The sequence below is a fragment of the Anomalospiza imberbis genome, chromosome 1 (genome assembly GCF_031753505.1).
Source record: "Anomalospiza imberbis isolate Cuckoo-Finch-1a 21T00152 chromosome 1, ASM3175350v1, whole genome shotgun sequence".
NCBI classification, from domain to species: Eukaryota; Metazoa; Chordata; class Aves; order Passeriformes; family Viduidae; genus Anomalospiza; species Anomalospiza imberbis.
Window position 1 is genome coordinate 130938341 of NC_089681.1, and position 24083 is coordinate 130962423.

Consider the following 24083-nt stretch of genomic DNA (forward strand, 5'->3'; position numbering starts at 1 on the left):
ACCACTCAGCTTGGTGCACCACTGCAAACTTGTTGAGGGTGCACTCAATCACACTGTGTCATTAATGAGGATATTAAATAACACTGGTACAAATACAGACCCCTGAGGGGCACCACTGGTCTCCGATTTCCAAAAGGACTCTGAGCCCTTGACCACTGCCCTCTTGGATGCGTCCATCATATCAATTTCTTATCCACTTACCCTCTCATCAAATCCACGTCTTTCCAATTTAGAGAGAAGAATGTTCCGGTGGGGTGTCTCAAAGGCTTCACACAAGTCCAAATAAAAGACATCTGTAACCCTTCCCTCATACACTGATGTAACCCCCCCATCCTAGAAGGCCACTAGACAGGATATTAGGAAACATCTCTTCACTGAGAGGGTTGTTGATCATTGGAACAGGCTCCTGAGGGAAGTGGTTGAGTCACCAACCCTGAAATTGTTCAAAACAAACGTAGATGTGAAACTGAGGCATGGTTTAGTGGTGAAAATGGCAGTTGGTTTAACTCAATGACCTCAGCGGTCTTTTCCAACCTCATTTATTCTGTGGTTCTATGGTACTTCATCTGTTGTGTTTCTTATTTTAGATTGTCTAAGCATTTATTCTACTTCTTATGTAGAAGTAGTAATGTGGAAAAAGGGATTTACTACCTGCATGGGTAGAGTTAAGTTTTTGGAGGTTAGCTCCCGTACTTAGAGCTTCTAGGCTTTTCCTTCTTCTTGCTGTGTTGGAGGTTGAGTCACGTTTGATTCCAAGCTGTTTTTTACATTTACAGTAAGGGCTGATGATTCACAAGCCTACAGATGTTCTGTCACACATTAAAATAAGAGTTAGAAAGGTTTATTTTTAAAAGACTATGTGTTAAAAAAAAGAAACATATTCTCCTTTACATGATAGGGTAACAAAGAAAAAAAAATTCAAAACAATGTCTCTAATTATTCACAAAGTTTTGCCAAATTAGTAACCTTGTTGAATGCATTCTAATGCACTGAAATATGTCAAAGATATTCCATAGACATATTGTTTACAGCTGATTATCATCTCATGCCAGCTGCCTTGGAGAGTATTTGTAAGAAGAGTTACACGACTGTTAAGCAATGACCTGAATATCTGTTTTTGGCAGATTATATTAATCAAAACAATTTTTTGCAGATCATCAGTTTCTGGCAATATTTAAAACATGTCTTTCCATAGCAATTCAGCAAAATGTTTTACTCTCAGTATATCAAGCAAACTTGAAGGAAAACAAGTCTCAAGCATCTATTTTCAGTGCCAGGTAGAAATCTACATTTTTAAAAGTGAGGTTCTTCCTAGAATACTGCCTATCGAGAAATGCCATTTTCACACACCAGAGGTAAAAATAAACTACTAATTGAAAGGCAATGCAGAAATGACATAGTTAAAATAGAGTAAATGAATTTCATGCCTTCTTTATGAGCAGCAAAATTTGTCATACACTTCTCTAATGAATCAAGTAGCTCCTGGTACAATCCATGAGCAGCAATTCAGAGGGGTACAGACACTATGGGGAGTTTCTGTGAAGGCAGTGGAATTCCATAGTGCACAAGTCTGACAGGTGACAGAAAGTGAGAAAGAATTGAGCTTCAGTCCCACATACTGACTGGTTTTCTAGACATATCTAGTGATACATTCACATATCCAGTGGATAAATTTTCTTCTCCCACAAAATGAGTACTTTGAAACTAAATTATGAGCTGTAGTGAATTTAGTGCTTAATGAATATACTTTGCAAAACTGATTTCTGAGATGCTTTACATATTGAGTTTTGATTTGCTAGATTCCTGACCAAGGCTAAACCAACTGCTGCTATTATAAGACTTGCTGTTGATATTAATTAGATGAAAATAAATTCTCTTAATATTTGGGAGCATTAAGAAAATTAAGGCATGAGCTTCCTCTAGTTTTCAATTACGACTGGGTACCTAGCTTAAAAAAACTAATAATTTTTGAGAACTTCTACTATTTTTCTTCTGTGCAAAACAGGAAGATTTTCAAAGTATAAAATGAATAGGGATTAGATGCCAAACTGTTGTATGAGCCAGGAAAATGTGTCTCTACATTTTTAGGAATGAACAGTGGTTCTCCTTTAGGTGTTTTAAATGGCACTGGGCTTGGAATTTCTCCTTTAGGAGTTTGGAAAAACTCCTGATTTCCAAAAAATGCTGACAATATACCCTGTGAAAGACAATTTCTTTATGGACAAGCTCCAGATCACTGGTTGCTTTTGACAATGTAGGATGTATGTTTACCCTACAGTTCCAAAAGCCGTTGCAGGTGATGTGGGCTTGTTCAGTGTATTGCAGAGCAGTGACATCCCCATGGCATTATCCTCATGACAGCTTACACAAGGAAAATAAACTCTCATTGCTACAATGTGTGCTGGCTCCACTTCAATGCTGTAATTCAGTCTAATTGGATATATTTAATAGCAGCATATCCACAAATGTTGTGACTATGCTCTCAACAGGATGTAGACACACTTCTACTGCAGTTATCCATTGGATTATGTCTAAAAATATCCATTAAATTGTTTTTTCTGTTGATGAATATCTGTTCCCAGACACAGACTGCTTCAGCAGCCATGGAAGACACTTGCATTGCTGTTACTTTGAATAAGGGAAAAAAAATTAGCTTATATCTGGACAAAGTTTGCAAGCATCATACAAGTTACAGAATGCTTCTCAAACAAGGTACTGAAATATTCTTCTTTAAAATGAACATAAACACCAATAAACTTAGGTCCTGAGTGGGTGTTACATGTGTATACCAAGTAGATGCTTTCTTAGTGCTTAAAACTGAAATACAAAATTATCCAGCATGTTATTTGATTATATGGAACTCTTTGGTGGATTAAGTTGCAATTATTTGGTTTTTGGGTTGCAATGAGTGGGACTGAACTTGCAGCAGTTTTCCATGTTGCTAAAAGTGAGCCAGAAAGTGCATGTCAAATGAGCCAGGCCTATTTGCTTAGGACAAATTCTAAAACTAATCAACTAAGATCTGCTTGTAGCAAAACAGACACTGGAAAAGTCTGTTTGACCTGATTTCTGGGGCAAGTGAAAATACAGTGAGCACTGTCTCCTGTCCCTCATCCCAAATGTACAAATAGGAACCTGAACTAGTCAGCAGGATTAAGTTTTTCATCTCCAAGGCCATAGAAACTCTGTCATTGTTCTATCCCAGATAACAGACTAGAGGCACCACAGGTGGGAACAGCTGCTGTACTGGTTTTTAATTCACTTTTTGGTTTTTCCATTGTGCAGACTGTCAGGAAGTGTCATACAAAGACAGTAAAGGTCACAAGTGCATCCTTGTAGCTCACCACCTCTCCACCATCCAAAATGCAGACAAGATTGCTGTGGTTCAGAGTGCAAGATTGTAGAGCAAGAGAATCAGCAGCAGCTCTGGACTGAAAAAGGCACCTACTCTTCTCTGGTCAATGTTCAAAGTGGGACATGAAATGCATGAGAGTGGGCAGGACCAGCTGCTGAAGTGGAGCACCACAGCAGGTCCAGTCTTTTAGATAAAGACTGATAAGGATGTTTCAATACATGTGGGTTTGGTACAATTCCATAAATAGTTTCCTGAAAACCCACAACTAATAAGTAACTGAGGTACATTTGCTTTAAGAATCCAACCCTCTTCCACCAGCACAAAATTCATAGTTCCTCAAAGAGTACAAAGCAGTCTTGAAAAAGCCTCACTGACTTGCCAAACTGAAAGCAAAGGACTGGGTGGAGAGCTCCAGGCACTGAGATCAGCACTGCAGCACAGAGCATCTGCACTCATGGAGAAGGACACAAAAATGGGGAGGCTTTGAGGGCAGAGGCACTGGAGATGAAATACTTTACACAAGGAAATTAATACCACATTCATGAATTCATGCATCCATAGTACGTAACAAGCAGCTCTAACAACTCACAGAACTTAAATTTTTTCTCCCTGAATACTCTTCTGGCTTCAATTTCTCTAGGCAAGACTCAGACTGTGTCAGCTGAACAGGAAATTCTGGTTATGCTGGTGATTGAATGCCATTTTCTCAATAATTCACTTTCTGAAAAAGTTGTTCTTTTTCTGCATTTCTGTCAGGATTTCTATGTTCCCAGAAATCCTCAGAAAGGCAGGAGTAGGTGTATGGAAAATAAATGCAAATAAATGCAAAATCACACCCTTCATCAGACTTCAGGCTGGTTTGAATGAATGTTCAAAGCAAAATGTCCTTATCACAACTGCAACCAAGTTTACTAACGCAGTTGAGGCGTGAAAGGTTGTAATTATCAGACAGAACTTATTAAATTAAAGAATAAAAATAATCACACATAGCTTGATCCAAAATCCTAATCTATCTCACAGAAATCACAGCATCATAAAGACACAGGCTTCACTGCCCATGAGATTTCAGAAGGTCATTTACCTCTGAGAAAGAGGCTGGGTTATTATAAGCATTGCGGAACAGGGATGGATTCTTTCTCCATGTGAGTTTCAGAAAAACTCAAACTATTAAATACTGAATGGTTGTCAGATGTAATTGAGACAAGATGTACAGGAAGCTCAGTAAAGGCAAGGAAAACAAAGGCTGAAATGAGGAGCCCACTTTTTGAGGCAACAAGACATAGTGTAACACACACTGGACTGCAGAGAAGTGTCAGGCACTGAGGGAAGAAATCAAAAGGGGAAGTATTCTTGCTACTGTGGACAAAAAATATGCAACAGAGCTTCCAGAGGGCAAAGAGACTGGTTCCATGTTAGCTGAAAATTGAGTTGTTTCTGTAAAATAAAGAATAGTATTTGATGTCTCTGAAACTTTAAAAGCTAGAGAAAAAACAATGGGTACTTTAGAATCTCTGTTTCAAATTCACCTGTCACCAAGATCATCTTTCTCTCACAATGTTGCTACACTACATTAAACAGTCCGGCCATAAATTAATTAAGACAAGGTTGATTTTTGTAAAATTTTATTTCTATAACAGGATAATACAAAGTTGCTCAGAGAAATCAAGTATTAAAATCCTGAGAACTGTATCAAACTGTATTCAGTGCTTACTTTTATTGTGCATTATTAGAGTAAAGCAGCAGATATTCACAGTTCACTAGAGAATGAAAACCAAAAAATTTGAAACTCATGCTGCTTTCTGTCTTTACTATTGAGGGATTTTTTTTCAAAATACTTCAGACTGTAGTGCTCTCATACTACAAATGTAGTGGGAACATCCCCATTCATGGATACAACATTTATTTGGTATAATCCTGATAGCAAAAAATGAAAGGTAACTTATAAAATCCCACATAACCTGCTGGAGGCATTCTGTTTCATTAACCACTCTGAACAGGAAGCATAATCACATAAGAGGATAGTGTAGTTACTTATAAGTACTCAGTTAAGTGCTCAACTGGCATAAACACTATCAGTAGATTACAAACTATTCTACATATGACTACTAAGGTCATAAATACAGGTCTCCCATCAATTTTCCACTACAACATCCCATCCTTAAGTATGTTTGCATTGTTGTGGCATTTTTTAATATCGCATAGTTCTACACAGATAAGGTACTACTGCTTGCATTGCTGTTGCAAATGGCTACATTATTCTTAAATGGTTACTGTTACTGCAGTAAATCTCTCAAAAATAGATACATGTCACACAGATCATTCATTAAATGTCTTGGATTTAACAGTACTCTTGAATAACATTTCATTTTTAAGTACTACATACAGCTTGTGAGCTTGCAAAGCCTCTTACATTATTATCAAGCTTACAGCTGAGCTGTAAGTGTTAGCTGCAGCATATCATGGAAACACTGGAACAGAGTTCTGCACAGCACTTCTGCATCAGTCTCTGGACAGGATTTCCAAGAAGTACAGGTAGCAATGATCCTACCAATATAGAAAACAGTGTGCTTAATTGTCAAGGTCTAGGATAAAGTTACATGAATTGTCCTGAAATGTGGAATTATTGACACAAATTCTGAAGTAAAAATTGTTACATAAACATACTGTCTTAAAACTGAAAGAGGACTCAGATCCTTAGTGCCTTCAGTAAGCAATAATGTTGACACATCTTGAAATCAGATACTTTGATTTAAATACTTGTTACTACATACACGGTGACACAACTTTTCTGCTTATATTTGAAAATGCTGCGAATTATATTTCTTCTTTTTCTGCAATTAGTTTAAGGTTTTAGGTACTTCTTTTCTATTTATCTAATAAAAGGTATATCTTGATTTAGTTCTATTTATTTAAAGAGAGCCATAGAGCAAAGTATTAATGGCTTGTATTCTCAAACTGATTTGAATGGGCACACAACCCCTGCCTAGCTTTAGGTAGAAGTAATTTGAATTAAATTTGAATTGCTAAAGTAGCAATTTATCTCGACGCATTCTAACCAAAGTGGTTTTGGATTTCATAAAACAGCAGTAATTTTTGTCCGTAAGACCAGTTAAGCCAAAGTCGGATCTTTTCAAATCATATGATTTTTGGAGAAGTGAAGCCAAATGCTTTAGCCTCTCAAGATGAGTGTCACTGCCAAGAATGATGGCCAGTATGCTCACCTGTCCTCTTATCTGCTCTAGCTCAGTCAAAAACACTTTTACATGTTACAAAATGATCTCTAAAATGACAGCCTATTTTAAAGTTAACCTATTTTAAAGTCCTTTTGCTGCTCCCTTCTTTCACTTTCCCTACTCTTTATTTCTGCTTAGTGTCAGCATCTTGGTGCTCACTTGCCTTCCATCACTCGTTCTTCCTCCCACATGTGCATTCCCAGAATGCCAATGCCTCTATTCTCATGTATCTCACTTCTCAATCTCTTCTGACACATTCAGCCATATTTCTTCGGTATTTTCCTTTCCTCATTCTAGCCTTTTCCTCTGTGACAAATGCAGAGCTATAATCAAAATGCAATTATATCCTTACCTGTCATCTCTAATTGAATAAAAAAAGCCATAGCCATGTTGTACCATAGGGAGTGCAGATCCACTAAACCTAGTGTAGCCAGTCAGACTAGTTGAAAGGACAAAATTCCCACCTCCTCCACTGTGAAAGAACACAAAACAAAAGCAACAATTTGAAAGTAATTTAAACCAAAGAGAGTTTTACTAAAGAGTGATTTTGTCGTAGAGATCAAGACATCAGCACACATAAGGCCAGTGTAGCAAGGCCTTGGTATCAAGGGATACAACTTCCCATGGGACAAGAATATGAATTACCTAGCTGTGAAGGCCTTATCCCCATACAGTTCTGGCACCGGCAGTCCTTGCTCCTGTGCTATGAGCAGGAGACCCAGAAGATGACGATCAAAGCCTGTCAAATAAATGCAAATACTGAATCACTAACAGCAGCATTCCCAGTTTTTCTGCTTCTTCTGGTCTGGACAGCTGGGAGCGCAATAGCAGCTAAAGGACAGATAAACAACAGCATCATATTGTAGCATCCAAAAACATTTCCCACATATTTGATCTAAGAGGTCTTCAACACTTTCAACTTGCAGCACTGAGCTCAAAAGCAAATGACTTCATTAACAGAGATGCAGCACAGTCCCTGTGGAAAACAAAACCCAAGGAGGAAGATCTCCTCACAGTGGAAGTGGCCCACGGGCAACTATGTCAACACAGCGAAAAGGCTTTCAGGGCCACGACTGCTCTGAATTGTGATAACAGGCTGGAAAGAGTATGAAGTTCATCAGGTTCATTTCCCAGCTACTCTTTCTTATGCACAGAATGGTGTAGAGCACTAACACAGCTGGGTTAGAATCTCACCCTAATCTCTCCTGTGTCCTAAAGAGCACCTTTTTCACTTTTCAGCCAAGCAAATATTTGACTGGAAGGTATTCCAAAGTAATGATTAGCTAGGCAAAAAAACTAAATAAATATTCCAAGTGAACTTATTTTTGGGGTACAAGGATGGGTACAAGGAGCAGGTTTTAGTTCTTCTCCTCAAAATTAAAGTATAAAATGTTAAGGAGTAGTTTTTATTCAGGTTGAAAATAAGGAGACAGAGGAAATGTACTAACATACAATGGTATTCCCTTTTCACCCACATGAAAAAGACCCAAAAATTTTGATCCCAGAGTACCTTTTCCATTTTCACATTCTTTCCTCATTTTATTGTGCTTTGCAAATGCCTTATGCATCAGCTGTAGCCGTTGATAATTCTGTAAAGTAGGGCAAGATTAAAATAAAAAGAAAAAAGAGAGAAAAAGAAAAATCAATCCAAATGAGTAACACATCAGCAATCACAGATCAGCAGGTTTTTCCCCTCTCAGTTTCTTACAATTTTAGATAGAAGAAAATTGAGGAACTTGAAAAGTACATAAGAACCTCTCTCAAACCCTTTCTCCCAAACCCAAATTCCCTTTTCAGGAAAATGTGCTTGCTTGTTTCCTGTATCTCTGTTATGTTACTCGGATCACTTTTGAACTGAACAGTATTCTAAACTTCATACTCTTTCCCAAATAATCTGAAACAATGGAAAGGAACCAGTGTGAACTATAGTGATCAAACCCAAAAACCTTCTAAAATACCATTTATTCAGAAGGACACTAGCTCCTACTGGGTGCATTCCCAAATTTTCTCTGCTGATTGCCAATTCTGCCCAACATTATGGTTTTTCCAAGTTTATATTAAAACTTTTATATTAAAGTCAGAGAGAATACAAATAACATGGTTTTTGTAAAGGAAGCCTTGAAAAACAGTCCTAGATGCTCAAGATCTTCACTTCCAAAATCTTAGATCTAGATAGCTCCTTGACTACTTAAGAAGGACTGTTTATCCTTTTATTCATCACTCAAGAGGCTGCAGCAGAGAATGTGAAACAAGGACAGAAGCCACTCGATTTGGATAAAAATCAAGCTATCAAGCAGACAAGGGGCAAAAGAAAATTCAAGACAAAAGGATAATTTCAAAGCATCTGACTTTAAGGTATTAAAAATTACATAAACGCAGACTTTTAAGCATGTTAATTTCAATACCCTTGAACAGATTTTTCTAAGCTCCAGGAGTTAGTATTAGAAAAACCCAACAAAATAATAATAGGGAGATATTTGTAGATGCTATTTAACGTTACAAAGATAAAAATAAATAGTGTACACAGAAAGTTACACACTAGTACTAGTAGTAACCACAGAAGCCTGATAATTGGTTAGAAGGTAACTGAGGAGCAGGGAAGTAATAGGAATCCATATTTGGAATAGGAAAGCAGATTTGGAAGATGGCCAGAAAACTGAGTTTTAAAACTGCAGTACATGCCAAAAGAAGCCAGTGAAGATCAGGAAAATGTGCTCTTAAAGGCCAGAATTATTGATCACACATGCTTTCTGACAGCTGTCTTCCTCTATACTTTTCGGATGCATTAATAATATAGATTTTAATTTTTCTAAAGATGAGTTGCCCTTTGTCTCAAAAACCTTCTCCTTGCTTAATTTCTCAGGCTCTGAGCAATGTACAGTGAGGGCAACAGAAAGAGCTTTAGCAGAGCTCTTGTTTGGCAAGCAAGGCATGACCTGATTTGCCAGCCAAGCACCAGAGTGTAGTTGCTGGGAAAAGAAAAGATCTCCAGTTCAGCAACTCAGAGATAAACTCAGGAATACACCCCTGTTACCACTAGGACACAAACATCTTTCAATCTTGCTCTCAAGATGCAATTATTAGATAAACATTTCCTGATTTCACTTAAAAATTAAAACAGAACAACTGCACAGCACAATACTTTGGCTCCAACCCAAGAATTTTTTGAGGCGTGAAATAAATCTGTGTGAATATAATTTGAGACAGTTACCTTCTTGAAACCAAAAAATAAATAGCACACAAAACCACACATGACAGCACATCTCAGTCAAAATGACCAGAATCAGAGTTCAAGCAACCCAACATTTAAAATTTGTCTCCCTGGAAAGGCGCCAACTCCCATCAATGAGACAATAAAAACACGAGTTTGAAGTGGTTCAGATGACAGGCCGTCTAAATACATAGTAATTAAAGTAGGATTTCAGTATTTACACTGTCAGAAGGATCCAACATGGACTTGCACCATTCCACTGCTTCCACAGTACATGGTCTTATGGTCTCTGTGCGGCCATGATAGAAACGCCTGGTCATGGCAGTTTCGTAACAGCAGCCCGGACTAAGAACAAAAATTAGGGAAGAGTGTCTCATTAACATAACTAAACTGTTTGTTATCTCAAGGGTTAAAGAAGTCCTGCAAAAGATCTTGCACATTAAGCTCAGTTACAAGTACCAGAAACCCATTAATTTTCTATAACTTATGTTTCTGAAAAAGAGCCACAAAGCAACTCTATGTGGTTTGATGGGACAGATGACTGAAAAAAGTAGTATACTCATACCTTGAAAAGACTGCATTGCCATGGACATTTTCTGCAGACTACAGATCTACTAGCCTCTAGCAAAAAACAGCTGATATTACACAAGTTTCAGTTTCACCGTGTACTTCCACCTACACCATCTAAACCCTCATAAATTAAGAGACACATTTGAAATAAGCTATGTGTTCCAAAGCATTTAAGAGGGAAAGGTCAAAACCTCCTCTGCTGCATACTGACAGCCATCCAGCTTTTACATGGAGCAACTCCAGCTTTACTACAGTCTACCACTTAATATACAACCTACATGAAATATACTTGCATGTTTACAACAGACCAAGGCTATTTTAGTCAGATAATTAATGTCCTCATGTTCAGCAAACCAACCTTTGTTGAGCTACACCTCACCAGTGACAAAACATCACACTCCTATGATGAAACCCTCCTCCTTCTGAAGCAAGCAATACTCTGCTGGTCAGTAATGACTTACACAAGCCATAATGAGTGCTAGTTAGCAAATAGAAATTTGGGAACACCAATAACAAGAAGAATGACACCTTTTAATCAATAATACAAAATTAAATGTCACATCCAAAAATGCAGAGGCAGGCACTTGAAGGGTGACTATCTTCATCTCTACTATTCTGCCCAAACCTTCACACCCAATATTGCTAAAGAAAGTGAGACACTGAAGTTTGTGAGGCCTTTTACAGGCTTAGAAGACTAAACATTTTACTGGTGGCTGTCACATGCTACAGACAAAACTCTCTTCTACATTTGAGCAACTATTTGACATTAGAGACCCGACCCACTGTGCATTTCGTGTTTGCCCAAGTGTTTCCTTTGTATAGCCCAAGTTCAAGTTTTCACAGACTGTGTTCTACCATCCACTCCATAATACGTATATCCATTACCCCTATGGGCACAAGAACACGATTCTTCTGAAGCAAGTATGGCTCTATGCAACTGTTACTGCAAAAACCCCTTAGTTATTCATTCTTACATCCCCATGGCAAATTACATACTAACGCTGCAAAGCCACTGCACACCTCTACTCAAGAAACTAGTTTTTTATTCCTAAGCTGGTATTTTCTTACCGTCCGTGGCATTTGTAATATGCAAGCTGAAGGGCAAGCTGCACAAATGTATCAGGATGAAGCTTCCTCTTTCTAATCAATGCTTTGCCAAAGGATGTGAAGGCGTAAGATACCAGCTGCAAGTCAGATACCTGCCATACCAAAGGAGGAAAAACAACAGAAGTCAAGAAATATCACAACTTGGTCCATTGCAAATAAAACACACTCAACATAAACCACGATATAACAAATTTAACCATGGTGTTAAATTCATCAATTCATCAGGAACATAGTCATTCCTGCTCTCCAGCATGAAAAAAGACCAACTAAAAACATGGAAATAGAATGAAAAAAAATAATTATCAGTAACAACTAAGAGAACCAGGAGTAAATTTCACCTTCTTGTAATACAATTCTTTAGTACATCCGATTTCATTCATAATTTTTGAATCCACTGTGAATACAAGTTCCTCTGGCCATGGAATATCCCTCACAATATCTGATCCCTGGGAAGATCAAGACAGAAAAAAAGATGCAAAACCAGAAAATGTTATCCATAAGAAAAGACACATTAACTGATAAGCTTGAAAGTTTATAAAAGATAGATACCTTCCATTTTCCCTCATTTTCAATAATCTTCATTTCAGCATAAGATAACATGGTAATTAAAGCCATGGCATCAAAAGGAGAATGCTAGAATCAGATAAGAGAAGACATTACATTTCTTTGCATAACAGCAAGAAGATCAAACTCTTCTGCTTTTTTCCCTATTCTGCTCTTTTTCCTGTCGACCAACAGCTTTACTGCACAGTGTTGGACTTGTTTTATAGTTCTGCAATAAATACAGAAGTATTTTAAGTCCACCCACTGTTTTAACTGCTCTGCAGCTGGACAGGGAGGTACAATGTACTACTGCCATGAAAAGGCTGATTTAAGGAAAAATATAAGCCCTGCTTGCCATGTAGTAATAAGTTTAAAATAACATAGTTTAAAAAACACAGCTGTTCAAATGGATACATCAAACAAAGAGTTAATTTAGAGCTTTCTTGTGTATTGTATTTTTATTCCTTTGGAACTCCTCATTAAATACTTTCAGAAATAAGATTATGACTTCAGATCCTGTTGTTAATTCAAGTATGGTGCAATGGCAAACACCATGAGAGAGCAAAGAACATGAGAAAGCAGACTGCTTTTGGAAACTTACTAGAGCAGGTGCCAGGTAAACAAGGCTACAGTAATAATACATTAAGCACTTAATACTCTGAAGGGGAAAATTCAGTAAATAAATACTTAGAAGATGGAAAAAAATGAACTTACATCACAGAATGCACTACAGGTTCCATTGGAAAAGAATATGCTATTGTAGGATTTATCTCCCCAGCGCACAGTCGGATCACCTGTTAGCCCCAGCTTTGTAAGCTAAAGCAGAAGAAACATACTGTGAAGTCTAAAAAACACCAAGAACACTGCCAGTCTTTGTAAGCTAAACCTAGTCTACATTAAGATGGCAAGACCTCCCTGACAGATGACATTTTCATCCAGTTCAAGATGAACATGATTATAGGGCCAAGTTATTAATTAGAAGTGTGATAAAAAGTTAATGACTATGTCTTTGATGACCCTGAAAGATAGAGGGCTAAAATGTTATGAAGGTAGATTCCAGCCATTCCCACTTCCAATGGCCTAACAATAAAAACTATTTAAGTTTTCCTATGGATCAAAAAAGCCCATTTTTTACATATTTATCTGCTTCATTTTTACTGTTCTGAAAGAGCAACAGGCGCTACTTCTGTATATATGCAGGATAAATTTTTACGTAAAGATGACTAGATATGAATCAAAAATTCTTAACTACCTCAGTGTAGTCCTCAGGAGTTGCATGAGGGCTACAATCATCAAGGCCAACCACAAACAAACTTCTCTGAATTTTTTCCAGAAGAGTTAAGTTCTTTGGATCAAGATGAATCAAATATTCCCGTAACTAGAAGGCATAAAAAGACAAAGCTAAGTGAAATAATGTTTTTCCAGTGATCACAATGCTTTTCCCAGGAACCAGCTGCTGAAGTATTTCTACCTCTGCCCATTTGGTCCTTTCATTGCTTGTAAGGGCTGCCAGTCCTGGTCCATCTGGTTCACTGTAGCATCTCTTCTGTATATGCGTAAGTTGCCTTTAAGAAGATTTCAAAAACTGAAGTTAACAACAGATGGAGAGAAGGTAAATGTCACCTCGCATCTCTCTCTCTTTTTTGCAAAGCTAGAATTTTGGTTCAACATTCACAAGCCAGTGTGAATTTTCAGGAAGCATGAATCAGCTCCCCTAGATTCTAAGGACAATTGAAGACCTGCTCAGGTTTCAGTCATTCAGCACCTACAAGCCCAGTACAACCACACATAAACAACTGTAGTGCTAGAACATTGTTACACACCTAATTTAAAACTAGATTTAAGACTTCGACAGAGCAGGTTGAGACTTTGCAGAGCAACAGACATCTGCCATACTGCAGCTTTACAACTTCTACAGCAGCTGATCACACACAGGGCAAACCTTCCCCTCAAGATAAACTTTAAAGCAGAATACTTGCTACATCCTGAATGTAGATTCTGAACTATACAACAGCAATTTTCTTCCTACCTCTTCCTTTAGAAGAATAATTAACAGAGGGGTAGGTTTTACTTTGCAAATTCAGCTTTCCACATGCTGTTCCCCATGTTAAAGAAACTCCATAAATTACAAGCACTTAATCTGGCTTCTTCTTTGTTCTGCCACTCTTGCCTAGTCAATATAACTATTGATCATTAATTACATAGTATCAAAAATATGAGACACCCATGATGACCTTACAAAAATAAAGCCAAACAAAAAAAAGCCCCACCAAACCAAACCCAACCTGCCCTTCCTATAGACAATAGATTTAGGGGGTTTTGTCTGTATTCCAAGTGTTCATTTATTTCTTACTGGCTTGACCTAACAGGTACAACTACAAAAATTAGAAAAGCATGTTAAAATGTTAGCTATTAAACTACCAGACTATTTTTAAAAAGTGATTTTTAACTTCTCTAATTAGGTTTGTCTTGCCTGAGGAATTTGGCCATCCACTTTTTGCCTATTTTAATTACAAGCCTTCTGCTGTGCACTATAAGCAGCACTTTGACTACTGAGTTAAATTATTCACTGGCAAAATTAACAACCCTTTTTTAGTAAGGAGATGGATATAGATACCAAAATAGTCACAAGAGACTTATGCTGAAACTACATTTGTATGTAACAGGAGAGTTCAACACATGAGAGTGCTTCAACTTTGACAATGATTAAGTAGCAATGCAGATTGCACCTGGAAGGAATGATGATAGCTGTAATGCTACTAATTCCATGTAAAGAAACCATAAAAAATGGTATTTCCTACTGAAGCATCTTCTTTTGGCCCTTTTGTATGATGCACCACAGATGTATTACAATAGTACACGGAAAGAAATTGCCATCCACCGAACAAGGATTTACTCAAATCTGAACCTTTCAGCTAAAGGAGAAGCTGTAGCCTCTCTCACACCTAATTCTTTGACATCAAGGGAATAGAGAAAAAAGCCTGTTTTCTATGTAGCTTAAATGAGACAGCTCATTTAAAATAAGCATTTTGAAAACCTGAAAATCTCTGGAGGAGTCAGCATGCTGCCTTCATGCATAGCATCAAATGCAAATACTCGACCTCGACACAGGACTATCAAGTGAGATGGACATTCACCTTCAGCCTCTGAAATGAAAAACAGGAATAAATGAAAATCCAACCTTGGAGATAAAGTGACAGATACAGAAAAAACTCAGCAAGTCCTACAGACTTTTTTTGTTCAGTTCTGCAAACTTGAAGACATTTTAAAAGCCAACAGAAGTCACACATAACTTTCATTATTAGAAATTGCTTCAAGTCATTGTCATTATCTAGCAGCAAATTTCATTTATTTGTGTCTCTTGTAGGCAGGAACTCCCTCTGCTGAAATGTGTATTACTTGCTGAATCCACACATAATTATAGCACACAGAATTTGTCTTTCATCTATTCTTAATGCTGGTATGTTTATTACAGGCATCAGGCTGGTTTTACACAATTTGAAGCAGAGCTTTGTTTTACTCTAATTTGATAAGGACTAAATATTGGACCAAAAAGGGCATTTGTAGATGAGACACCTTCTTTGCTTCATTATATGAACACTCTACAACCAGTAGCTGATTTAGTGCTCAAGAAAGCAAGAATTTCATGGTTAAACTGACCACTCCTTTAGCATATTAATAAAAATCATTTGCTTGTCTTAATCCCCAATTTTCATTTGTTTACCAGTTTTAAAATAATTGCAGAGAGAGTCTCTGGTAAGTCCAGGAATTTTGCAAGTGCAGAAGAGCATTCGAAATTGGTTCATGTCCAGAACAGTACCCCTAGATCTCTCTATGGCAACCTTCTCTCTGTAAGAACAAACACAGCAACGTTAAGCAAGAGAAATTAAAATGATGGAATTAAATCAAGGTAAGACAAACCTGGCTATTACAGCAAAGAACGCATGCCAATGGACATGAACACACATATGCAATTAAGGATACACAGACCATCAATATTTAGGATCAGTAATTTTTTCTTCCAAGTCTTACGCTCGTAGTAGATGCCAGTATTTCAGGGTGTGCCATATATTTACACATGCTCTGTCTATCTGAGTGCCCTCTTTTGGTGGCCAGCAGTGCTCAATATAGGGACCGGGGCCTCCCATATTACAGTGTATTTGTGTTGAGATGCGAAGATCAAGATAAGCCACATTCAGCCACCAGTCCTCCAGCTGAAATGAAAAATTCTTAACATCAGAACTTACTGTTATTCATTAATTCTTTAACAATTATGTTCAACTACCTGCTTTTTACTTTTTTATTTTAATACTCTGAATAGTAGGTCCTATATAACACAAGGCAGGACAGTGGTTCAAAACTAACTGATGAAGATAATGACACATTTAGCTTTTCCGCTTTCAAGCTTGAAATAAAATTCAGTGCTGCTTAAGAATATTAAACTGTAAATTATGGTATTTCTTCCCTGATACTCATCATCTTAAAGTCTTGCAGATGTCAATTGTGGCTGCTGTGAGTATCACAGATTACTCCATGAAGAATAGAAGGAAACTAGACTTGTGCTGAGAGGGGATGTGAGAGAGACCATTTGTAATGCACATTTTTTGCCACCATCTGAAAATCCCCACTCTGGAGTGTGTCCTGTTAAGATTTAGAAAGCCCTCATGAATTCCACTTGGTAATGACCTTCCTTGTATCTCTTTCTCTGTTAAAAGACAACTTTAAAATGCTACCACATAGTTTCCTTCTGGGAAGAAAAAAAAAAAACAAAACTCTGAATTCCAGGGGTTTGTTGTTGTTGTTGTTGTTTTGTTTGTTTGTTTGTTTGGGTTTTGGGGGGGGTTGTTTGGTTTTTTTTTTTGTTTGTTTGTTTTTTTTTTCTCAGGGTGGAGGGAGAAGGGACAAATGTCAGAGAAAGAGAGACTGACAGATAAAGCATTCAAAAGCTGGTAAATAACTTTAAAATTTAGTTAGTGAGGTCTCTTAGCCACTCAGCTTTGAAAAAACAAATGACACCTATGTAAGTGAATGAGTTCATATCCACAGGTCAAGTGGCAGATTTAAGAAAGATCTGAAGATTTAAAAAAGCAAAATAATTCTTAGAGTTACATCCTGAATAACCAACTTTCCACAAGTTGAATTAAGACTTCTTACATTGAATTATGATTTCTTACATATCTAAATACGCACCCAATTCCTTCTCATTTTGGCTCTTTCCAGTAATTTCTGATGCAACTCTTTTCCAATGCCATTTTCAAATTTTTTAACTATATCCTTGGTTCTTTGATATTCTTCTTGATTAAGAAATGGCTTCACTGTAAAAAGAAAATGATTTATTTTAAAGACTACTGTATACTAAGATTTATTCCAAGACTCAGATATTAATTTTTTCTAAAACAAGTATTTGAAGGGAAAACACCTTTTAAACACCTCTCAAAAGTCTGTAAATAAATCAGTATGTTCTAATAAAACATAAATACATACTTTTAAATAAATACAGAAGATAGCAGACTAATGTAATTGCTGAAAACCTGAAATATCTATCAGACAACTAAATCAAATATATTTACATCTGTAAATACTACAGAGTTCTTCCAAGTAATTAAATTTACAGGAAGTTTGTTTGCAAATTAACACATTGAGCACACATGTCCGCCACCATACTGCACCAGGTACAAGCTATTTGCCTGTATTTTCAAGTCCAGTCATGGTCTACAAGCAACTTGCCCATCAATTCTCATTCACTGTCCCTGTGTTATACCCACCTTTGATTGATAGCAAATGCAGTTACTTGTAGATAGTTTTTCTGGTTTTAAATCCTTTTGGATTTCTCTCAGATCATGCGCATTATAGGCCAAAATCTTCCATAAACATCTGCGAAACTAGTCATTATTTTAATCTAAACACTCCTTAAAGACTTTTTACCATGAAATCTATGGTCAGTAATGGGCACTGCTGATGTCATTTTCCATACAGGCACATCTCATTTTTTTCCTATACTCACCTGGTGTATAATGTATTTTCTGTTATATTTATACTTAGATTGTGAAGTCAGTGGGAAACAGAATGGAGGGCTATGTGTGAGGTGTGTTTCTGGTGATTCAACGCCTACACAATGAGACGCAAGTAATTTTTGAGGCTGCTGGACGCTATCATTAATTAATATCATGTTTGCCTTGCTACTGGTAACCCTGTAATCAACTTATAGGTGCTAAGAAACAAAGAAGGAATACACAATTATGAAAATTTAAACAAATATCTGCATCATCTCTCATCTATCTCTTGCTTTTGCAAGCAATGAGCGAGTTTCAGCAGGGCAAGGTATCAAATACATAGTTAACCTAAGTATTAAATCTATACTCTGTCTTGATGCAATCACACCTGCTTGCCTGCAACCACTATTTTTCTCTTCTTCATAAATCTAGAGATCGTCTTGTCCAACACTTCATCTCTGTAGGGTCAACTGCAGCAAGTTGCTTAGGACTGTGTTGGGTTTTAAGTATCTCCAAGGATGAAGACTCTACAATCACATTGGTAGCAGCCTGTTCACTGCTTGACCACTGTTGCAATAAGAGGGGTTTTCTTAAGTTTAAAAGGAATTTCTTGTATTTCAGCTTGTGCCCATCACCTCTTATTCTGTCACTGGATACTACTATGATATCTGGCTCCATCTTATTTACTCCTCCACAAGCAATCACACATGTTGCAAAGATCTGAACAATCCTGGCTTTCTCTGTCTCTTCCCATAATCCAAGACCTTAATCACTGTCACAGCCCTTCTCTGGGCTCATTTCTGTATGACCCTACCTCACTTGTACGGGGAGCCCAGAAACAGACACAGAACTGCAGATGTGTCCTCCCCAGCACTGAACCAAGGCAAAGGATCACTTCTCTGTATCTGATGGCAATGTTCCTTCTATAGGGAGCCCTGGACACCACTGACATGCCTTGCTGCAAGGCCACATACTGGCTCATGCTCAACTTCATGTCTACCAGACCCCAGGGGCTCTTCTGCATCCAGACATCAGGCCCCAGCTTGTGCTGCTGTGGCAAGTTATCTTCTCCTGGGTGAATGACTTGGCATTTCCCCATGTTTGCTGAGCTTCATGAGGCTCCTGTTAGCCTGTTCCTCCAGCCTGTCAAGCTCCCTCTGATGGCATAACAACCATCTGGTGTATTAGCTACTCCTTCCAGCTTTGGAATCTCCCAACCTCAGAGTATAATCTGTCCCAGCATGCAAGTCCCTTCACCACCAATGACCATATTAAAAATTACTGGACCCCTGGTGTACACCATCAGAGACTGGCCTACAGCTGGCATACGTGTTGCTGATCACAGACCTTTGAGCCCAGCAGATGACAGAGTTTCCAGCCCATTTGACTGTCCTCTACCTAGCCCATACTTTATTAGTTCATCTATGAAGATTTTTTAAAAGCTTTTGATATGCCAGAAGCCTTACTAAAGTCAATATAAACAATATTCACTCTTCTTCCTTCATCCAGCAAGACAGTCACCTCATCATAAAAGGCTACCATGTTGGTCAAGCAAAATTTCCTCTTCAGAAACCCATGCTGCCCATTCCAAATCACCTTCTTGTCCTTCTTATGCTCAGAAATGGTTTTCATTATTATTTGCCAGGGATTCCCAGGAATTAAAGCAAGATTGATCAGTCTTGTCCTTCCTGAAGACAACAGTAACATCTGCTTTCTTCCTTTCCTCAGGAACCTTCACCAGTAATCATAATCTTTCAAATATGATCAGAAGTGGCCTCTCAAAGACAAAGACCAGCTCCCTCAGCACTCAAGGGCACATCTCAACAGAACCCACATAGTTTTTTATGTCCAATCTGTTCAGTGCTGATCCTCTTCTATCAAGGGTAAGTCATCCTCACTCCTCTTCAAAATAATTCCATTTTAACCCTAATAATATAAGGCATTTCAGTATTTTGCACTATTTGTCCTAAAGTGAAAGATAAAGATCCATTTTCAGATACATCCTCGTCTCCTTGTATGGTATGGTATTCCACAACAATAATGCAACTCCTAGTGATATTTTTTCTATTCCACAGAATAAACATGGAGAGTGAGGGCCAAATATTACCTACAAATGTGGTTTTAAACACATTCTGACAACCTTAGTCAGCAAGAAAGAACATCTACTTTCAAGTATTACCATACAATGCTCATGTTGAAATTGCATTGGGACCTCCAAAAATTCCACTACAACACCATGCAACTGGAAAGGTACCAGCATTCCCCTTACACCTCCACCACAGATGATTAGCTATGGACATTCACATAGTGCCTACACATCTAGACCTCATCTAGATGCAGCTTGAATTTCACACCATCAGTTGTGAACACAAATGTAAAAAGAAATAACAGCAACAGAGCCATTCAGCTTTACCCTTTTGCCCATTACAGTTTTCATCCTGAAGTTGAAAGCCTTCCCTGATTGAGGGTAGTCCAACACTCAGGTTTCCCAGAAAATGACATTATCACACACTATTGAAAGAGAGGATGACTACCCTCTGTTATTCACGTTACAAAATCATTACAGAGCAATATTCAAATAGAAAATGAAAATCAAGCAAAATTATTTGGTTCTGGTCTCAATTCATAGACTCATTTAGGCTGGAAAAGATCTGTCATTAATTTAGTTGAACCATTAAAGGGGTGGCTAAGATTGCAAGGGGACTGGAATGTCCAACAAGATGAGGCTGAGAACTGTGTTTGTTGAGCTTATGAAGAGAATGCAAAGGAAGACCAGACTGCCTTCTTCAACTGAATGGAAAGTCCTGGTGAAGCATAGTTCCTCTCAGAGATGGAAAGAATTAGGATAGGAGAAAATAGAATAAAGGTGGAATACAGAAAATTTCTCACATGGAAAATGTGAAGTTTTTGGGGTTTTTGGTCATCGCTGTGTTTTTTTGGTTTGTTGGTTGTTTTTCTTTTCCCTCCCAAAATCATGAGGGTGATCAAACACCAGAACAGGTTACTATGAAACAGTCTCCACCCTTGTAAGTAAACAAAACCTGGGTAAGCAGGGCCTGAGCAACATGCTGTAGTTGGACCAGCTTTGAGCAGAAATTTGGTCCAGATGAACTCTTCCCAATCTACATGATTCTGTGACCACAGGGTCTCTTTCCATTTAAAAACTATTTAATCAGATGTAGAAGCAGTACTGTTAATGAGCAGAACTTGGCCTCTTTCTCACCAGAGTCCAGTGAAACTTCTCTTGCATTTCTTCAGCCCACAGATCTTTCTTTCTGATTAGGAGATCAGCTCTGCCCATGAACAAGAAGTATCCCATGAAAGACACCTTCAGTTGCATAGTTAAAGAATCCTTTGGGAAGCTGGAAGCTTGAGTTTTCATACTTTCATGTTGAGTCTATTTTTCTGAATCTCACCTTCTGGGCTGGAAGGCTACGTAACATGACTATGGCCACCTTCTCTGCTCAAGGCTTACTTTCAAAACAGGGTTACTCCTTAAAAGCTAGCAACTGTAAAGCCTTAAATAAGGCATATTCTGACACTTACTTTGTCCAGCTTTTCTAGTTAGATTCTGGCTCTAAACAGACAAGTGCTTTACCAGCAGGCACCCTGACTAATGTCAATTGCCTGGAGTCCTCCTCCAACCAGTGAAAGAAGGTTTCCCAGAACTAATTTAAAGCCTCTATGATGAATCATTTGGAGGCTCTGAATTGTTCTTCTGAAGCATCTCCTTTCCTTCACTCACATTTATAGACTAAAATGACAAGCTTAAGCAATGAAATTCACAGAGCTATGTCTGGAACTGTGCCCTGCACCCTTTGACTTTAATATATTTGTACAAGAGAAGACTGGCAAATGCTGGGCTAACTTTTCTCCACCCCCAGTGAGACTAAAAAAGAGCAACAGTGGTTAAAATGATAGAATGATTTTGTGCATGGAACAGTAAGCAGCAACTAACTTCAGCATGAAAAAAGAAAGGGACATGTGATAAAGTTATTTATGAAAACAGATAAGAATGAGAACACAAAAGCAAACAAAATCACTGTCAGATTTTCTCACTCCATGACAAAGTTATTTATTAACCTGGAGAGACACATGGGTTTACAAAACTAAACAGCAATTTTGTTATTGCAGGTTCTACTCTTGCAGCACAAGTTTAGTTGATCTGCATTACAGCAAAAAGACTGCATTATTTTAGACACCCATACACGCACAACACTTTTGCTCAAAACCCACCACTTCAACATTCTGCATCAAAAAACAATTGTGTAAAGAACACCAAAGCAGGCCATTTCCAGTACTCAGAATAAATAGGAAGTCAAGAGTAAACTTCAGGAATTCTGTTTTGGAAAAGGGAAAATTTGGTGTAGTATGCTTCTGCTAAGGAGAGAACTCCAAGTCTTACTTTGTTAGCATTTGTGTAAAATCCGTAAGATGGTAAGATACAAAGTAGATGTTCCAGAAAAAACTCCATGTCTCAGAGTTCTGAAAATTATTGAAGAAATAGAGAAAAGTATTCCCAAGACACTTCATAATGCATTTTTCCTGTTCCCAATACATAATAAAGAACTAACCAGTAATTTCTTCTTTATAAACAAAGCTAGATACATGTGCACTGATGTTGTTTTCCACACTTTTGTGATGTTCTTTAGATTAGTCAACATGCAGAAAGTATCCAAGCTAAATTATGTAAAAATGCTCACCACTGCTTTTGCCTACTACTGTATAGTTAGTAAGTGTTCTTTCTCACATTGAGTATGAAAAGTTTTAAATAACTTGTTTTTTTAAAAAGATCCTGGGCAAAGACAGTTATAAACAAGCAGTTAGGCAAACCAAAATTTTTAAGTGAAGTATCTTTCACCAGACCATCTTCTTTTTTGGAGAAGGAAAAAAAAAAGTGAAAAAAAATCCACTCTCAAACCAAAAAGTTAACCAACTGCCAAATTCCCTTGAAGAAAGGTAATTAGGGATAAATAAGAAACTTTAATTCAAGCTTCTCTGAGCACTTAATTTCCAGTTTTGAGCCTGAAAGAGACCCTTTGGCACTCTAAGCTTGTCTGTATGCCACGCCCCAATTACAGTACAAGCTGTCTGTACAATCACTTAGCAAACATCTTCAGATTAGCCTGGTTACAACAGCACATGACACGCTACCATTACAACATTAAGTCATTACCTGCATCAAGATATTTACTCAAAGATTCATCAAGAGGAGGTACTGGCAGGGAAGGCAGAGAATCTTGGTACTGAAAGGTTCGCTCCTCTGAGGATTCAAGCAGTTGCTTTTCCATGTTGCAGATCTGCAGCACAACCAGACTATTCACGAAGCCCACGTTCGATGACGAATCTCCGCACACTGTTCTCTCCCTCGCTCCGGCCTCCTGCCATTTACACGGTAAAAGATACCAGGAAACGTTCCCCGACAAAGCACGGACCGAGGGTTTCTTGCTGGCTTGCAGCCACGAGAGGCACACACACAGCAGGGGGAAACGATGACCAGGCTGCTTTTGATGCTTTTCCCCAACATGTCGCGATTAACCAGCTCGGAGACTGTCGCTTTCTCTCCCAAGGAGCAGCCAGTCAGCCCTGGAACACCCGCCCGAGACTACAGAATATCTGTGGAAGGGGGAATCACCCCCAGCCCGGCTGACGGCCCCTCCTCGCCCACCCGCCGACCCTCCCCAAGGCCCCAGCCCGAGCCCCGGCCGTGCCCCGACCCCAGCGCTCGCCGAGCCGAGCCGAGCCGAGCCGAGCTGAGCCGAACCGAGCCGAGCCGAGCCGAGCCGAGCCAAGCCGAGCCGAACCGAGCCGAGCCGAGCCGAGCCAAGCCGAGCCGAGCCGGGCGCGAGGCCCGCGACACCACAGCAGAGTTTACAGCGGCTCAGGGCCCGCATCGGGGAAAGCCCAGGAGAGCCCCCAGGCGGATGGGGCCTGAGTGTAAGGAGACAGCCGAACCGAACCGAGCCCACCCCTCTGCCCCGCGCACTCCCGAAGAACGAGACCGGCGGGGACCACCGGTCCCAGTCGCCTGCCCACCTCCCTGGCCGCAGGCTTTGCTTCTGTCCCCCTTC

The 24083-nt window shown here is 38.6% G+C and overlaps 1 protein-coding gene across 2 annotated transcripts; it reads right to left on the bottom strand.

The window, feature by feature from the left end:
- Positions 1–4960: 4960 nt before the first annotated feature.
- On the bottom strand, positions 4961–24079 carry CROT (carnitine O-octanoyltransferase). Of its 2 annotated transcripts, none has more exons than XM_068211975.1 (17): positions 24049–24079; positions 23189–23393; positions 17210–17334; positions 16052–16233; positions 15744–15868; positions 15057–15165; positions 13491–13584; positions 13272–13397; positions 12734–12835; positions 12026–12109; positions 11815–11922; positions 11438–11568; positions 10021–10144; positions 8099–8177; positions 7234–7327; positions 6941–7060; positions 4961–5899 (listed from the first exon to the last, which is right to left on the bottom strand). In XM_068211975.1, the coding sequence occupies exons 2-17, from the start codon at positions 23301–23303 to the stop codon at positions 5779–5781; spliced, it is 1839 nt and encodes a 612-aa protein (XP_068068076.1). In that variant the 5' UTR covers positions 23304–23393; positions 24049–24079; the 3' UTR covers positions 4961–5778. The 2 variants fall into 2 exon arrangements, with proteins under 2 accessions (XP_068068076.1, XP_068068069.1); XM_068211968.1 differs by having other exon boundaries at positions 23999–24072.
- Positions 24080–24083: the final 4 nt, after the last annotated feature.